The sequence below is a fragment of the Bos indicus genome, chromosome 9 (genome assembly GCF_029378745.1).
Source record: "Bos indicus isolate NIAB-ARS_2022 breed Sahiwal x Tharparkar chromosome 9, NIAB-ARS_B.indTharparkar_mat_pri_1.0, whole genome shotgun sequence".
Classification (NCBI taxonomy): Eukaryota; Metazoa; Chordata; class Mammalia; order Artiodactyla; family Bovidae; genus Bos; species Bos indicus.
This window is the reverse complement of record NC_091768.1, coordinates 32363828-32379948: the sequence shown is the minus strand read 5'-3', so window position 1 is coordinate 32379948 and position 16121 is coordinate 32363828. Positions and strand designations below refer to the sequence as shown.

The following is a 16121-nucleotide window of genomic DNA, read 5'->3' as shown; positions in this document are numbered from 1 at the left end:
GTTTTTATAACAGTTTAGGACATCACAACAGTTCTTGAATCATACATCATCATTACCCAGTGAATTCAACATGTCAGAAGCAGATACAAACTCCCTAAGTTTAAGAATAGAAGGGTATAATGACTTTGGTTCATTAGATTTATAAAAAATACTATGAACATAACCCTTTAAAACTGTTTTGACAAGTCATCTGTTGTTGGCAGCATTTATATAAAAACAGTAGATTTGGAAATATATATTTAGCTTTATCATATGAAACTATATATATTTCCACATAAAGTACTTTTCTCCGAATCTCCCGACACTCATGTACAATATTTGTGGTAGACATTTTCTAGATAGCTTTTTCAGATGAGGTTTTTTAAAAGCAATCTTGAAAAGGAATGCATTAACTAAACGGGACAAAAGGTTCTTTTTCTTTGATGAGAGCTAAGTCCTTCCTCAAAAAGTTTCTTATGTTCCAGTAAATTAAGTGTAGAATATTCTCATCACTCTTGCTGCTAATCAAGACGTTAGCCATATAATACAGAATTATGCAGTGCCTTCATAGCTAAAACTTTTATACTGCACTTTTTAAAAGCATTTATTTTGAGGAAGGGAAAGGGGCATATGTCTGAATATGGATTTGAAGCTGTATATATTTCCTGTCATTCTACAAAGTGACTTTGTGAAGCAAAATTTTGCTAAATGTTAAACTCTGAAGTTTAGTATACCAGATAATTAAAATACTGTCCACTAACTAGTTCATAGACTTTAAAAGTAAAATACGTACGACTGTTAAAACAACATGAAGAAAATTTCATTTTTGTCTAATTGCAATTAAAAGAAAATGTTAAAATATTAAAATGAAAATAAAACTAATACTTTCCAACCAAGAGCTCAGTGATTAATATAACAGGAACACAATACATGCTTATTAGAAATAAAGCATATATAAGCCAAATTACCAAATCAGTTCACAGCTGAGTTTTTATCCTGATTAATTATGATTGATTTGTACTGACATCAAACAGTTAGGTTTTTAAATCAATTTGTAAACTGACAGCCAATTTTCACAGAAGTTTGAAGCTTAAAAACTATTCTCTTATTTAACATTTTGATGGTTCTATAATTTTAAAAAATAAAGAGTATTCAAACATTAGGAACTAAGAAACTAGAATGCATAGGTTGTTTTTTATTTTTTCTTTTTAGCTAGACACTGCCTGAAATAACAGCTAGAAAGTTTGGAAATGTTTTTTCCCTTTCTGATCATAGTGAATAGCTGTGTCCTGAGAAGATAAACATGAACAAATTACTTATGCCACAAAGGAAATAGGCGAGTAGGCCAGAGGGAATGTGGCTATCATTGGAGCTGAGAGAACAAGCCGAAGTCTGAGAAACATGCGTGCATTCGTTCATTTATAATCTTATATAGCCTTAGGCTTTCGTTTGGTCTTAACCCTCAGGTTTGAGGTTTTCTAGTTAACAAGAAAGTCAATGGCAACAGTTTTCAAAACATTTTACTGTAATCTATGGTAAAAAAAGAAGTTTAAGTATGACCCCCATAACACAAGTATGTATATTAACAATTTGCACATAATACACTCGTAATAGTGCACCTTCTCTGTGCACTAGTATACTGTAGTATCTGTTACTGTATTTTGTTTTGAAAGTGCTGGTTCTGACCAATGAATAGACCCTCTAATGGGTTGTGATACAGTTTAAATAAAGGGTAGTCTGGCCCTTTGGGTGGATTAGAAGTAGCAATAACTTATCTACAGTTCTAAAATTTATATTCCTTCTACCTGCCATTTCTTTCATATTTGGATTATAACCTTGGCTATAAGACAGAAAGTGCTAATTCAGTGAATTCAGCAGCCATTCAGTTTAAAACTGTCCAAATACTCTGAAATACTAGTAGTCCACAAATTAGCCTGGTCTTATTTCTTGACACTCCATATAATAATTAGGAAACATTCCATGTCATTACTGGGGAAACTCTTTTATTCGTTCATTGTTAATATCATTTAATACAGAACTCTAAAATACTGAGTCATAAAATTTTGAAATGCACATGAAGTCTTCTTCATATATTCCTGTCTTTTCCCCTTCCAGTACCCTAAAGCTTGTCTACTCTTCTCAGTCCACAAATCCCTTCCTGTCAGTGCTTAATATACTGTTTAGTTATATTTCAAAGCTGAGACCCCTTAAAACAGAGATCTTATTACTAAGGACCATAATGGAGCACTTCCTGCTTTTTAAGTTTTCAAATATAAGCTTCTCATAAGAAATCTGAGTACAGGCCATGGACAGTAGACATCCCTAACAAGTAACATTTGTAAAATGTATGAAACCAAAGGCCTACTATAGGAGAACAGGAGAAATATTTTCCCAGTCAAAACAGTGTAGAAATTTTAAATGGCATCAAAACATGTCCTTTAAAATAATTTTTTCCTAAAGTCACTTTATAATCAAATCTTAACATTCTATCAGCAAAGGCTTTAAATATACTGTACTTGTTGAAGAATCATTACAGTGTATGAATGAAGCTCCACATTGCAGTGATAAAAGTACACTTTCCACATCTAAGACACATTTTCTACCTAAGAATTTTTAGCAGGAATCACTGTTGTCTGTGAGATCCATGAGTATGAAAATGCCTTAAGCTTTATGCCATCTATTTACTTTGTAAAGTGAGATTTTACCCCTATTTAGTTAGTTTCAGCACTGTTTGCTGGGTCTTCACAGAATTACAGATGCTGCTTAAGCATGTACAAAAGTAATCACTAGAGAATGAGAACGTTGAACACAATCATTCAAAACTAAGATACAAAAAAGACACATGGAAAAAGCTTTTGAAAAATAAGTGAAGGTGGAGCTTTTGAAATATTTTCTTAGAGCGACAAAAGTAATGCTGAATATTAGGTTTTTGGCAGTAACACAAAAATCTTGAAATATATCCTATTACAGGTACTTTTTCACAAGAAAATAACCATTGTGTTAGCTTCTGAAGTAACATTAAATAACTGAAATCATCACATAAAATACCTGCACTAGTAGATCCAATTCCTGTGGTGAGCACAGATCTTGGTGTAATCTTTGCTGCATATTTGAGGAATTGAGATTTCCCTGTGCCAGGATCCCCAACCAATAAAAGATGAGATTCACCTAGAAAAGCATAAATAAAGTTTCTAACTGCTATGAAAAGACTCATAATTAGTCAAAAATGGTCCATTTGGAATGCTCACACAATTTTTATTTTATATAGTATTTTAGTTTAAGGTCATTCAAGGAAGACTTTATCCAGAATGTCCTTAGAAAAGTTAACTTTCAAAATAAATAATAGTCTTTGGATTTCTGAGTGCAGCATTTAAAATTAATTTTTAAGAGATTTTTGTTCTAGTTCCAGATGTTTAGGGACTGTGTTTAACATTTAAAAAACTTTTGGCTTATAAAGTTTCTGATTTTATTTAATTTATTTTAAATATCAAACTACTGTGATTAATTCTTTCCATCCATCCATACAAGTATACTTATAAGTGTCTGCGACTTTGTACGTGCTTTATAAACACCAAATCACTTATGATTCTAACAGTTAAGTGAAAACCTTTTCATTCTATGAAAATTTTAGTAGTTTCATGAAACATCTATCTTATAAGTTCTTACTTTTTGAATGTAACATAGAAAAACATGTGAATATCCTGTGGCAGATGTTATCTCACTGACCAAGCAAATTTATTCAGTCATATTCAAGTATTTTCTGAAAATATTAATAGGGAAATACTATTGAAGTTCAACATTTAGCAGAATGCCTTGTAACAGTAGGTAATCAAGAAATACAATATGCATAAACCTTATTATACTTACTATTCTATACTGTACAGTATGGTTTTTGAGTCCTTACCAACACCTGGTTTACAATAATGTCCTTTTAGTCTTTTGGTTAAGCCTTTGGTTATTATGGCCCTTATACTACCTATATGAGGGCCATAATAAACCTAATTTATGCCATTCAGGTCAGTTAAGTGTTTTAACCACACAAGAGCTCCCTGCCATTTGGAAATGACTTAAGAGTCATTTTGGCTTGAATGCGTGACCTACAGTAGCACCTCTCAGCAGATGGCATATTTGCTGCCCACCAGCAGAAGGCGAACCAGCAGGCAGTGACTGAGAGCAACAGTCTAAGAGACACACACTGACAGGCACAGATGGAGAGACACTGACTTGGAGACAGGAGAAAGACTGGAAATCCAATGAAAAACACAGACAGTAAAAGAAACAAAGATTTTATATTGTGGCTCCCTTATAGGCAAAAGTCTTTGGAAAGACTGGAATTCTACAAAGTAGTTCCTGATGTTGGACTGAGTATTAGACAGTGAACAACTGTCAGTTTTTAAAAGACTGCATTTGGAAAATAAAGCTCAACAAGCAATTTTTCATTCAGCAAAGGGAAATCGTAGCTTCTCTTCTTACTGTATGTGTTAGTATTTCTCAGAAATCTTAATGGGTACCAACCTCTGACCCGTGTTCCTGTAGCATCGGTTCTTTGAATCCCACCAGCCAGCACCATGGCCACAGCAAGCTTTACTAGGTACATTCCAAAAACTTGAGGGCACAAGCTGGCCAATATTTCATTCCTTCCTAGGAAAAGCAGAAAGATGAGTTATCATAATTTTTCAAGAAATACTAACTGAAATTTCCCTTTCTGTCCTATCTTCTTATAAACACTCTAAAATGATCTGACTAAAAGGAGTGAATAATGTTGTTTTGTTCCTAAAAGTCCTTTTCTTATCAATGCCTTGAGATGAAAAGTTCTGGCTGCCACCTGTTTTAAGTTTCTATAAATTTAGCATATTTATAAGGGACAGAGAGAAATCTCTTTTCTCCCTCATCAGGCTAGCATATTCCCTTAATACCAGCTGCACTTCCTGTGCAGTAATTTCAGTAAAATTACTCCACTCCTAAATAAAAGGAAGGTGTTCTCAGAAACAATGAGTCAGACTGTAGAAAACTATGTAAGGTACTTGGAGGTTCTTCAGAGGTATAAAAGAGGTAAAATCAACCCATCCTGTGAGTCAATTCAGCATTTGCTCTGAGCAGTTTGGTAAATTCTGTTTTATCTAGACTCAGTATCTGTGTTATCAGGATATTTAGAAGATCATTATAAACAACTCTAGGAGTCCAAGCTGGAGTTCTTAAGATTCTTCTGATCACATGCTTTAAGTAAGAGGTTATCATTGTCTTAGGTTCTGTTTCTAGAAATGTCAGACACTAAATCCAAAAATCTGCCTATCCCATCCATGAATAATTTAGATATTTCGTTCTGTCATTGACCAGTCAACCAATGAGGTCATAGATTCTAACCAGCCTTTCCTGAGTTTGCCTTATTTGGAACTCACTACTGTGATGGCACTCTGTGTGTCTACATTCACGTTACCAGAAATTAATGTCTTTATGTTGTGTGTCTAGTCGCTCAGTCATGTCCGACTTTTTGTGACCCCATGGACTGCAGCCTGCCAGGCTCCTCTGTTCTTGGGATTCTCCGGGCAAGAATACTGGAGTGGGTTGCCATGCCCTCTTCCAGGGTATCCTTTCAACCCAGGGATTGAACCCAGGTCTCCGGCATTGCAGGCAGATTCTTTATCATCTGAGCCACCAGGGAAACCCAATGTCCTCATGCTGGTAACTAATTTGCACATCTGAGGGCTTTTATATTTAACTTTGAGTTTGTACGTTTCAGTGATAGCTCTTTTGAGGAGGAAGATAATCATACAAGTACTACTTTAGTTGATGACACCAGTTCCAGAAGCTTTTTCACCAAGATAAAGGAAAGGGGTTCCTCCATAATTTATGGCCCTATGCACAAAGGCTACTTTTGTAATGAATCAAAATTGACTCAGTGGCAATTAAGCTCTGGTGATGTAACCTGGGATGGCAGAAGTAGTGAAGAAAGAAAACATTCTAGTGTAAATAAAACAGGAACCAAAAAAAGAATTAGTCAACCCTGGGAGGAATTTCATTAACTGCTAAAGGGATTCCTTCCCTTTTCCAAGGTAGAAAGCCCAGAGAAAAAGACGAAATGTCTGAGATCTACATAGTTAAGACCTGACAGCAGGTACATAAATTCCGACCAGAATCTAGAAATTACACATAGAAAGAAACGATAGCTTCAGTAAGCAGGGGACAAGTGGACAGACTGGCCTGGGAGACACTCAAGCCAAAGCTGTCAGAGAGCCAGCTTTCTGAGTAAAGGTGGATTCCCTGACTAATGTGCTGACAGGAAGCACTTCCTATGGGCTTTCAGGTCAGAGCCCAGTGTTACTTACTAGCTGCCTGACCTTGGGCAAGGTTCTGACTCTCTCCGCCTCCATCTCCTTATCTGTGAGATGGAGATGATAATGGTATTGCAGATAGAGCTGTTCAGGAGTTAATTATTGCACAGCACACAGAATAGTGCCTGGCACATAGGAGCTACTGAAACTATTATACCTGTATTACTTGTGCCTATTTCTTATCTCACCATTTCCTCACACTGTGGTCATCATAAAAGAGAAACTGAAGTCAGATCTGAGGTACCAGAGAAAGGCAAAGGGGAAGGTCCATTCCCTAAATTTGTTATCTAAAGTTGAAGAACTTAATTCCTTGGGTCATGGCAATAGAAGCTCTCATGACTCTATCACGGAAGAGAATTCATTAGGGGGAATGATACACCAACACTTTCCTTCCTCTCCTCCTCGGGGCAAATTTCTGGTTCTAGACTGTGTTAGTAGTGTGCCCATGTAATCCACTCTTGTGGCATGGCCATTATTTACCCCAATGAAGAGAACTTAGGTCTAAGATGATAAGTCACCCTGGAGTGGGTTCAGATGGCCCAACAGAACCCAACCCCTTTGGGTTTCTAGCCGTCCTCGAAGCATCAGGGTCAGGGGATCCCTGAGATCACAAGAAAATCTTCAGCTCCTTGTCGGCACTCACAGTATCAGATCTTAATGAAGCAAGCCAACCTCCCAGAGCTGAGCAATGTAGTAATGTCTGTCTTTAGAGAAGCAAAATGAAGACACACTTTGGATACAGCTCCCCACCTTCACCACCCTCCCTCCGCCCCCAACACACACACACACACACACACACACACACACACTTTGAAATGCTAAGATATGGCTGATAATAGGTACTCAGGAAACTAACAAAGCAGAATCTTCATACTAAAAAGAAAAATGTTGCCTCATTTTCTCCCTGTCTTCCTACTTAGATTTCCCACAGGTTATTATATTTATTTCTTCCTTTCATCTGGTAAATAAGATGTATAGCTATAGCCTTCTAATTAAAACAAGATAGACTCTTTGATCAACAGCACATAGCACTTCTGATAGCCCTGTATGATGCCCTTCCTAACACTGTTACAGATTTTTGTAGGGAACTGATCGGGAGAAACAATGTTAAGTAAAAAAACTTATTTAAAAATACATATGGTTCATAGAGTCAAAGCACTGAAGAATTGATGCTTTCTAATTGTGCTGGACAAGACTCTTGAATGTCCCCTGGACAGCAAGAAGATCAAATCAGTCAATCCTAAAGGAAATCAACCCTGAATATTCACTGGAAGGACTGATGTTGAAGCTCCAATACTTTGGCCACGTGATGCAAAGAGCCGACTCACTGGAAAAGACCCTGATGCTGGGAAAGATGGAGGGCAGGAGGAGAAGGGGGCAACAGTGGATGAGATGGTTGGATGGCATCACTGACTTAATGGACATGACTTTGAGCAAACTCTGGGAGATGGTGAAGGACAGGGAAGCCAGGTGTGCTGCAGTCCATGGGGTCGTAAAATCAGAGACGACTTAGGCGAATGAACAACATGATTTGTAAAAGATTTGCTTAATGAAGCTATAATACAGAGACCTTTGGTTCTTTCTGTATGGATCAGATAAAAGAATGATTGATAACCACTGTATATGTGTTACACACATAAGCAAAAGAAAAAAAAAATCCCACAAAATAAAAGCCAACTGCTTGTATTTAAAGCAAATGAAAGTCTTATTTTATGGAATGATATCTGTCCAATTCAATACATGATTTAAGATACATAATCACTGTGTATTAGATCTGAGGTGAAGCTTCTCAGAAATAGTCTATTATTGGCTTCCATTTATTTTTCTCAGAAGATGCCTCCAAGAAAGAATGAAAACAGACACTTGAAGATTTAATTGGTGTTTTATATAGTTGGGATTTTTTAATAAAAAATACTCTAGAAACCCAAAGGCTATAATGTTTTCATCTGTGTAATTACATCTTAAGTGTAATTTCTGACTATGAAGTCAGAAATTTTTGCTGTGATGACAAAGATTTTTTGCATCTCTCTTATCATCTTTTTTACCATTCCATATTTTTAAATCTTTTAGGTAAAAGAGTGAAGCTGTCTTAATGATACAAGATGAATCAGAAGAGAAATGATTTTAACAGAATAAAGTTTCATAACAGAATGAGTTTTGCCTGTTTAAGGAGGAACTATAATTGGTAAAGAAGGTAGAAAAGTCTGAAACTATTTTGGCCAGATAAGAGATATTAAAATAATAGTTGGAAATGGAAAATCTCTTGGGATTTCCAGTAAGATCACTAAACAGAGAGGATTATGCCAGAAAAGGGCTTTAAAGGGAGATTATAGCTAGAGGCACTGGTAAAGCTACTCCCTCAGAACACAGCCACTGATGCACAGCATGTAAATCACCAACATCATGAATGAAATGCCATTAATAAATATCAGCTCCATACCCTTAATCACAAACCTGCAAAAGGATCGCTCTTATAGTGTTCCCAAAAGTCTTCAAATTCCTTTCGGACCTCCTCATCCATGTTGACCCCTGCAGACTCTTCGTTATTTACTTGGATATAATTGGCCTTCAGGACTATCTCCACTTCACAGCGCACATCTTGCTTAAAGGGCTTCCACCGCTGCATTACAACTCCATAAATAGTGATGTCATCACCTGGAAAAAAGCACTGAGTGAATCCACCAGTAGCATCCTGCCTGCTTGGGCACAAACTCCACAAAGGGCCAGAACCAAGAAATCAACCACTACCCCACCAGGGTTTTAGAGTGGTGCACATTCCTCTAGAAACCATTTGGGGCAAAAGAACACAGTGTCCCGATTTATTTTTTTATTTTTAATCAGGCACTTGTATTTGCACAGCTAAAAGCTAAAGCCAGCATTTTAATTTTTCTTAATCTGCCATATGACAATCACACCAAATTCTAACCTGTCCCTGGGAGAATACTGGATGATATATTCACTGTGATTCTATTGTGTGAAATGTTCATCCTCTCAGAACAGTAACCATGTCGTTCTCATTTAATCAAGAGGTGGGGACTGAGCCAGAAGGATAAAGTGCAGTCTGTCCTTCAATATTCCCAGGGGATTGGTTCCAGAATCAACCTCAGATATCAAAATCCGGGGATGCTCAAGTCCAAATCTGCTGTTCCACATCCGTGGATTCAACCAACCGTGCATCATGTAGTACTCTAGTATATTTACTGTTGAAAAAAACCTGTGTATATGTGGACCCATGCTGTTCAAAGCACTGTTGTTCAAGGGTCAACTGCACAATCAACCGGTGTCAGGAAAGCAGACAATATTGTGATGATGGGTACAATGATACTACTTCTAGTTCGCAGTGTATTCATTTTTACTCAAGTACACTTATTAACGTTCACTCACCTTTTTTGTTTTTTAAAGGACAAAAGAATGAGTGCACCAAGAAATGAATGAATACTTGTTCTATTTCAAAGCTCCTCTCCACAAGCTATGAAAGCAAAAATCCCACTTGATTCTTCTTGATTGGTTCCTTCCCACTTATGGACACTCTCCCATTCTTTTTGTTTTTTTTTAATATATATTTATTTTAATTGGAGGCTTATTACTTTACAATATTGTAGTGGTTTTGCCATATATCAACATGAATCCACCACGGGTGTACATGTGTTCCCCATCCTAAACCCCCCTCCCACCTCCCTCCCTCCTTATACCATGCCTCTGGGTCATCCCAGTGCACTAGCTCCGAGCACCCTGTCTCATGCAACGAACCTGGACTGGCGATTCGTTTCACATATGATAATATACATGTTTCAATGTGATTCCCCCAAATCATCCCACCCTCGCCCTCTCCCACAGAGTCCAAAAGACTGTTCTATACATCTGTGTCTCTTTTCTGTCTCGCATATAGGGTCATCATTACCATCTTTCTAAATTCCATATATATGCGTTAGTATACTATATTGGTGTTTTTCTTCCTGGCTTACTTCATTCTGTATAATAGGCTCCAGTTTCATCCACCTCATTAGAACTGATTCAAATGAATTCTTTTTAATGGCTGAGTAATATTCCTTTGTGTATACGTACCACATTTTCTTATCCATTTGTCTGCTGATGGACATCTAGGTTGCTTCCATGTCCTGGCTATTATAAACAGTGCTCCGATGAACATTGGGGTACACGTGTCTCTTTCAATTCTGGTTTCCTCGGTGTGAATGCCCAGCAGTGGGGTTGCTGGGTCATATGGCAGTTCTATTTCCAGTTTTTTAAGGAATCTCCACACTGTTCTCCATAGTGGCTGTACTAGTTTGCATTCCCACCAACAGTGTAAGAGGGTTCCCTTTTCTCCACACCCTCTCCAGCACTTATTGTTTGTAGACTTTTGGATCGCAGCCATTCTAACTGGTGTGAAATGGTACCTCACTGTGGTTTTGATTTGCATTTCTCTGACAATGAGTGATGTTGAGCATCTTTTCATCTGTATGTTAGCCATCTGTATGTCTTCTTTAGAGAAATGTCTGTTTAGTTCTTTGGCCCATTTTTTGATTGCGTTGTTCATTTTTCTGGAATTGATCTGCAGGAGTTGCTTATATATTTTTGAGATTAATTATTTGTCATTTGCTTCATTTGCTATTACTTTCTCCCATTCTGAAGGCTGTCTTTTCACCTTGTTTATAGTTTCCTTTGTTGTGCAAAAGCTTTTAAGTTTAATTAGGTCCCATTTTTGCTTTAATTTCCAATACTCTAGGAGGTGGGTCATAGAGGATCCTGCTGTGATTTATGTCGGAGAGTGTTTTGCCTATGTTCTCCTCTAGGAGTTTTATAGTTTCTGGTCTTACGTTTAGATCTTTAATCCATTTTGAGTTTGTTTTTGTGCATGGTGTTAGAAAGTGTTCTAGTTTCATTCTTTTACAAGTGGTTGACCAGTTTTCCCAGCACCATTTGTTAAAGAGATTTTCTTTTCTCCACTGTATATTCTTGTCTCCTTTGTCGAAGACAAGGTGTCCATAGGTGCGTGGATTTATCTCTGGGCTTTCTATTTTGTTCCATTGATATATATTTCTGTCTTTGTGCCAGTACCATACTGTCTTGATGACTGTGGCTTTGTAGTACAGCCTGAAGTCAGGCAGGTTGATTCCACCAGTTCCATTCTTCTTTCTCAAGATAGCTTTGGCTACTTGAGGTTTTTTGTATTTCCATACAAGTTGTGAAATTATTTGTTCCAGTTCTGTGAAAAATACCATTGGTAGCTTGATAGGGATGGCACTGAATCGATAGACTGCTTTGGGTAGTATACTCATTTTCACTATATTGATTCTTCCAATCCATGAACATGGTATATTTCTCCATCTATTAGTATCCTCTTTGATTTCTTTCATCAGTGTTTTATAGTTTTCTATATATAGGTCTTTTGTTTCTTTAGGTAGATATATTCCTAAGTATTTAATTATTTTCGTTGCAATGGTGAATGGAATTGTTTCCTTAATTTCTCTGTTTTCTCATTATTAGTGTATAGGAATGCAAGGGATTTCTGTGTGTTAAATTTTATATCCTGCAACTATACTATATTCATTGATTAGCTCTAGTTATTTTCTGGTGGAGTCTTTAGGGTTTTCTATGTAGAGGATCATGTCATCTGCAAACAGTGAGAGTTTTACTTCCTCTTTTCCAATCTGGATTCCTTTTATTTCTTTTTCTGCTCTGATTGCTATGTTGAATAGCAGTGGTGAGAGTGGGCACTGTTGTCTTGTTCCTGACTTTAGGGGAAATGCTTTCAGTTTTTCACCATTGAGGATAATGTTTGCTGTGGGTTTGTCATATATAGCTTTTACTATGTTGAGGTATGTTCCTTCTATTCCTGCTTTCTGTAGGGTTTTTATCATAAATGGATGTTGAATTTTGCCAAAGGCTTTCTCTGCATCTATTGAGATAATCATATGGTTTTTATCTTTCAATTTGTTAATGTGGTGTATTACGTTGATTGATTTGCAGATATTGAAGAATCCTTGCATCCCTGGGATAAAGCCCACTTGGTCATGATGTATGATCTTTTTAATATGTTGTTGGATTCTGTTTGCTAGAATTTTGTTAAGGATTTTTGCATCTATGTTCATCAGTGATATTGGCCTGTAGTTTTCTTTTTCTGTGGCATCTTTGTCAGGTTTTGGTATTAGGGTGATGGTGGCCTCATAGAATGAGTTTGGAAGTTTACCTTCCTCTGCAATTTTCTGGAAGAGTTTGAGTAGGACAGGTGTTAGCTCTTCTCTAAATTTTTGGTAGAATTCAGCTGTGAAGCCGTCTGGACCTGGGCTTTTTTTTGCTGGAAGATTTGATTACAGTTTCAATTTCTGTGCTTGTGCCTGGTCTGCTAAGATTTTCTGTTTCTTCCTGGTTCAGTTTTGGAAAGTTGTACTTTTCTAAGAATTTGTCCATTTCTTCCAGGTTGTCCATTTTATTGGCATATAATTGCTGATAATAGTCTCTTATGATCCTTTGTATTTCTGTGTTGTCTGTTGTGATCTCTCCATTTTCATTTCTAATTTTGTTGATCTGATTCTTCTCCCTTTGTTTCTTGATGAGTCTGGCTAATGGTTTGTCAATTTTATTTATCTTCTCAAAGAACCAGCTTTTGGCTTTGTTGATTTTTGCTATGGTCTCTTTTGTTTCTTTTGCATTTATTTCTGCCCTGATTTTTAAGATTTCTCTCCTACTAACCCTGGGGTTCTTCATTTCTTCCTTTTCTAGTTGCTTTAGGTGTAGAGTTGGGTTATTTATTTGACTTTTTTCTCGTTTCTTGAGGTAAGCCTGTATTGCTATGAACCTTCCCCTTAGCACTGCTTTTACAGTGTCCCAGACATGGAACAATAGACTGGTTCGAAATAGGAAAAGGAGTAGGTCAAGGCTGTATATTGTCACCCTGCTTATTGAACTTATATGCAGAGTACATCATGAGAAACACTGGGCTGGAGGAAGCACAGGCTGGAATCAAGATTGCCAGGAGAAAGATCAATAACCTCAGATACGCAGATGACACTACCCTTGTGGCAGAAAGTGAAGAACTAGAGAGCCTCTTGATGAAAGTGAAAGAGGAGAGTAAAAAAGTTGACTTAAAACTCAATATTCAGAAAACTAAGATCATGGCATCTGGTCCCATCACTTCATGGCAAATAGATGGGGAAACAGTGGAAACAGTGGCTGATTTTAATTTTCTGGGCTCCAAAATCACTGCAGATGGTGACTGCAGCCATGAAATTAAAAGACACTTACTCCTTGGAAGGAAAGTTATGACCAACCTAGACAGCATATTCAAAAGCAGAGACATTACTTTGCCAACAAAGGTCCGTCTAGTCAAGGCTATGGTTTTTCCAGTGTCATGTATGGATGTGAGAGTTGGACTATAAAGAAAGCTGAGCACTGAAGAATTGATTATTTTGAACTGTGGGGTTGGAGAAGACTCTTGAGAGTCCCTTGGACTGTAAGGGGATCCAACCAGTCCATCCTAAAGGAGATCAGTCCTGGGAATTCATTGGAAGGACTGATGTTGAAGCTGAAAGTCCAATACTTTGGCCACCTGATGCGGAGAGCTGACTCATTTGAAAAGACCCTGATGCTGGGAAAGATTGAGGGCAGGAGGAGAAGGGGACGATGGAGGATGAGATGGTTGGATGGCATCACAGACTCAATGGATATGGGTTTGGGTGAACTCCAGGAGTTGGTGATGGACAGGGAGGCCTGGTGTGCTGTGGTTCATGGGGTCTCAAAGAGTTGGACACGACTGAGCAACTGAACTGAATAGGTTTTGGGTTGTTGTGTTTTCATTTTCATTCATTTCTACACATATTTTGATTTCGTTTTTGATTTCTTCTGTGATTTGTTGGTTATTCAGCAGTGTGTTGTTCAGCCATTCTTGATTAATGAGTAGAATATTAAACTTTTACAGGTTTTTCCTAAGAGGCCTTGGATAGTTTATAGGAATATTCTCCAAATACCGACATATTTTTAATCATTACATACAATTCAGTAAACCAATTAAGAAGTATAGGTGATTGTTTGGCATTCAATATTTTGGTGCTAGAGAAAAGGGGGCCAAAAGAAAAAAAAAGATATAATCCTAGTCCCCAAGATTTCAATCTTGTTGCACATAGGATGCTGGAAATACCTTAAACCAATACTGGAATTTATACTTTGCAGTATAAACTTAACTGGCAAGTCTTCATTTCCAAGCCTGTATCAAACATTAATTTTTGATATTTGTTGATGCAAAATGCCTTTCACTCTCTAAACATAAATGTGTGATGTGTAACCTGGAGTGCTTTGCTTTCTTAAAGAGAAGTCTTCTGTGAATGCTGTTAATGGAACTGGTGGTAGCAATTCACCGAATAGAAGGCATATTTCTAGCCTCAGGCAACTTGATAGTAAATGGTGACAAAGACATTAAATAAGTTCTTCATACACTTTCAAGATCCTTCCTAAACCACTGCTGGATGGTTTTCAAATCCCATCAGGAAGAGTGATCATTTCCTATATTGACTGTGCCCAATTTTTTTTTAGATGAACATAACCAGGGCAACATTATATGAACACTTTGATGAGTTCTCTACTATGGTCATTTAAATGGGTCATTTTATAGATGCTGTTTCTTGATTAAGTTAAATGAGAAACTTATGTTTCAGATATTGTACCCACTAGAAATACCATGACTCCACTAAGCGGCAACAATGTGTAAAATGTGGAGTACTCCAACTGTGAGGTTTATGAGATAGTCCAAAGCAATAAATACTCATTTGAAACTTATGTGATTTTCTACAGTAAATGTTATTGAAAACAATAATACTTTCAGGAAACTACAATTCTCGCTTTACACAATCCCATCTGTCTGTGCCCCTCTCTCTTCTGCAGCATATTTAGCACTGCAACCACCCATGGTCAGACCTATCTGATCTGCCTCACTGACAGTTATCAGTATATAACCTCCAACTTCACGACTCTGCAATGTCAGACTGGGGTTCCTAACTAGACTGTGAATTCCCAAAGGGCAATGATTATGCAACTTATGTCTTCTGATTCTCAAAAAGGTTTGTAGCAGTGGATAAATGAAAAAATAGCTGTTGACAGACTGCTGCCAGCCATTCTTTATTTTAAGTGACATGTGAAAGAAAAATACCTTAAGATTTTTTTTTTTTAAGTGCAGAAAGAATTCAGTTCAGACCAACTGGATGAAAACATCTTAATCTCTATCAAAGGACATTTTCATGTTCTAGCTAAGCTCATACAAGCACTGCTTTGCTGATCCAGATATTAAAAATTCTGGTTAAAATCAAGAGTCTTCTATGAACAAGGTACTCTGACATAGCCTTGTCCATTTAGTAGGCAATCCCTGATCAAACCTATTATTTACTTAAAATATTGTTTGGAGAACCATAAATTGTTACTATATTTGATATAAATATCAAAGTATGAGTTGGTGATTCTTGGTGGAAGGGGAAAGCCTTTTGACAAGGAATTATTCTTCACTGTAGATACTAAACTCTTTGTTTTCATAGAGCCTTTGCCTCATCATTTTAATGAAATGCCAGCTCAGTAAATATTTTTTAAATAAGGCATTTGGAGAAGTCAAGGGTTAATAAAAGGGAAATGATGGAATTTAGAGCAATGAAACATTCTTGATTTGTCCAAGTAGGGGAGCACTGGGATACGAAATAAGAGATCAAACATACCTGTTACGCCTCAGGGGACACACAGGTACTATTTGTCTTTTATAGAGATTAAGGTCTTTTATGTGAGGGCAGGAATATTTAAAGCAGGACATGTTGAAATAAATTGAAAGGCAGT

General features: G+C 37.0%; 1 protein-coding gene across 9 annotated transcripts in view; it reads right to left on the bottom strand.

The window, feature by feature from the left end:
• Window positions 1–16121, bottom strand: part of MCM9 (minichromosome maintenance 9 homologous recombination repair factor) — a 132048-nt gene that overhangs the window by 103413 nt on the left and 12514 nt on the right. For 8 of the 9 annotated variants that reach the window (XM_070795908.1, XM_070795904.1, XM_070795907.1 and 5 more), the window contains 3 exons: window positions 8766–8966; window positions 4495–4620; window positions 3028–3147 (listed from right to left, as the gene is read on the bottom strand). In XM_070795908.1, the coding sequence (XP_070652009.1) occupies window positions 3028–3147; window positions 4495–4620; window positions 8766–8966 (447 nt within the window). Of the gene's footprint in view, window positions 1–3027; window positions 3148–4494; window positions 4621–8765; window positions 8967–16121 lie in introns of those variants that run through there. The other variant, XM_070795910.1, reaches the window with a different exon arrangement.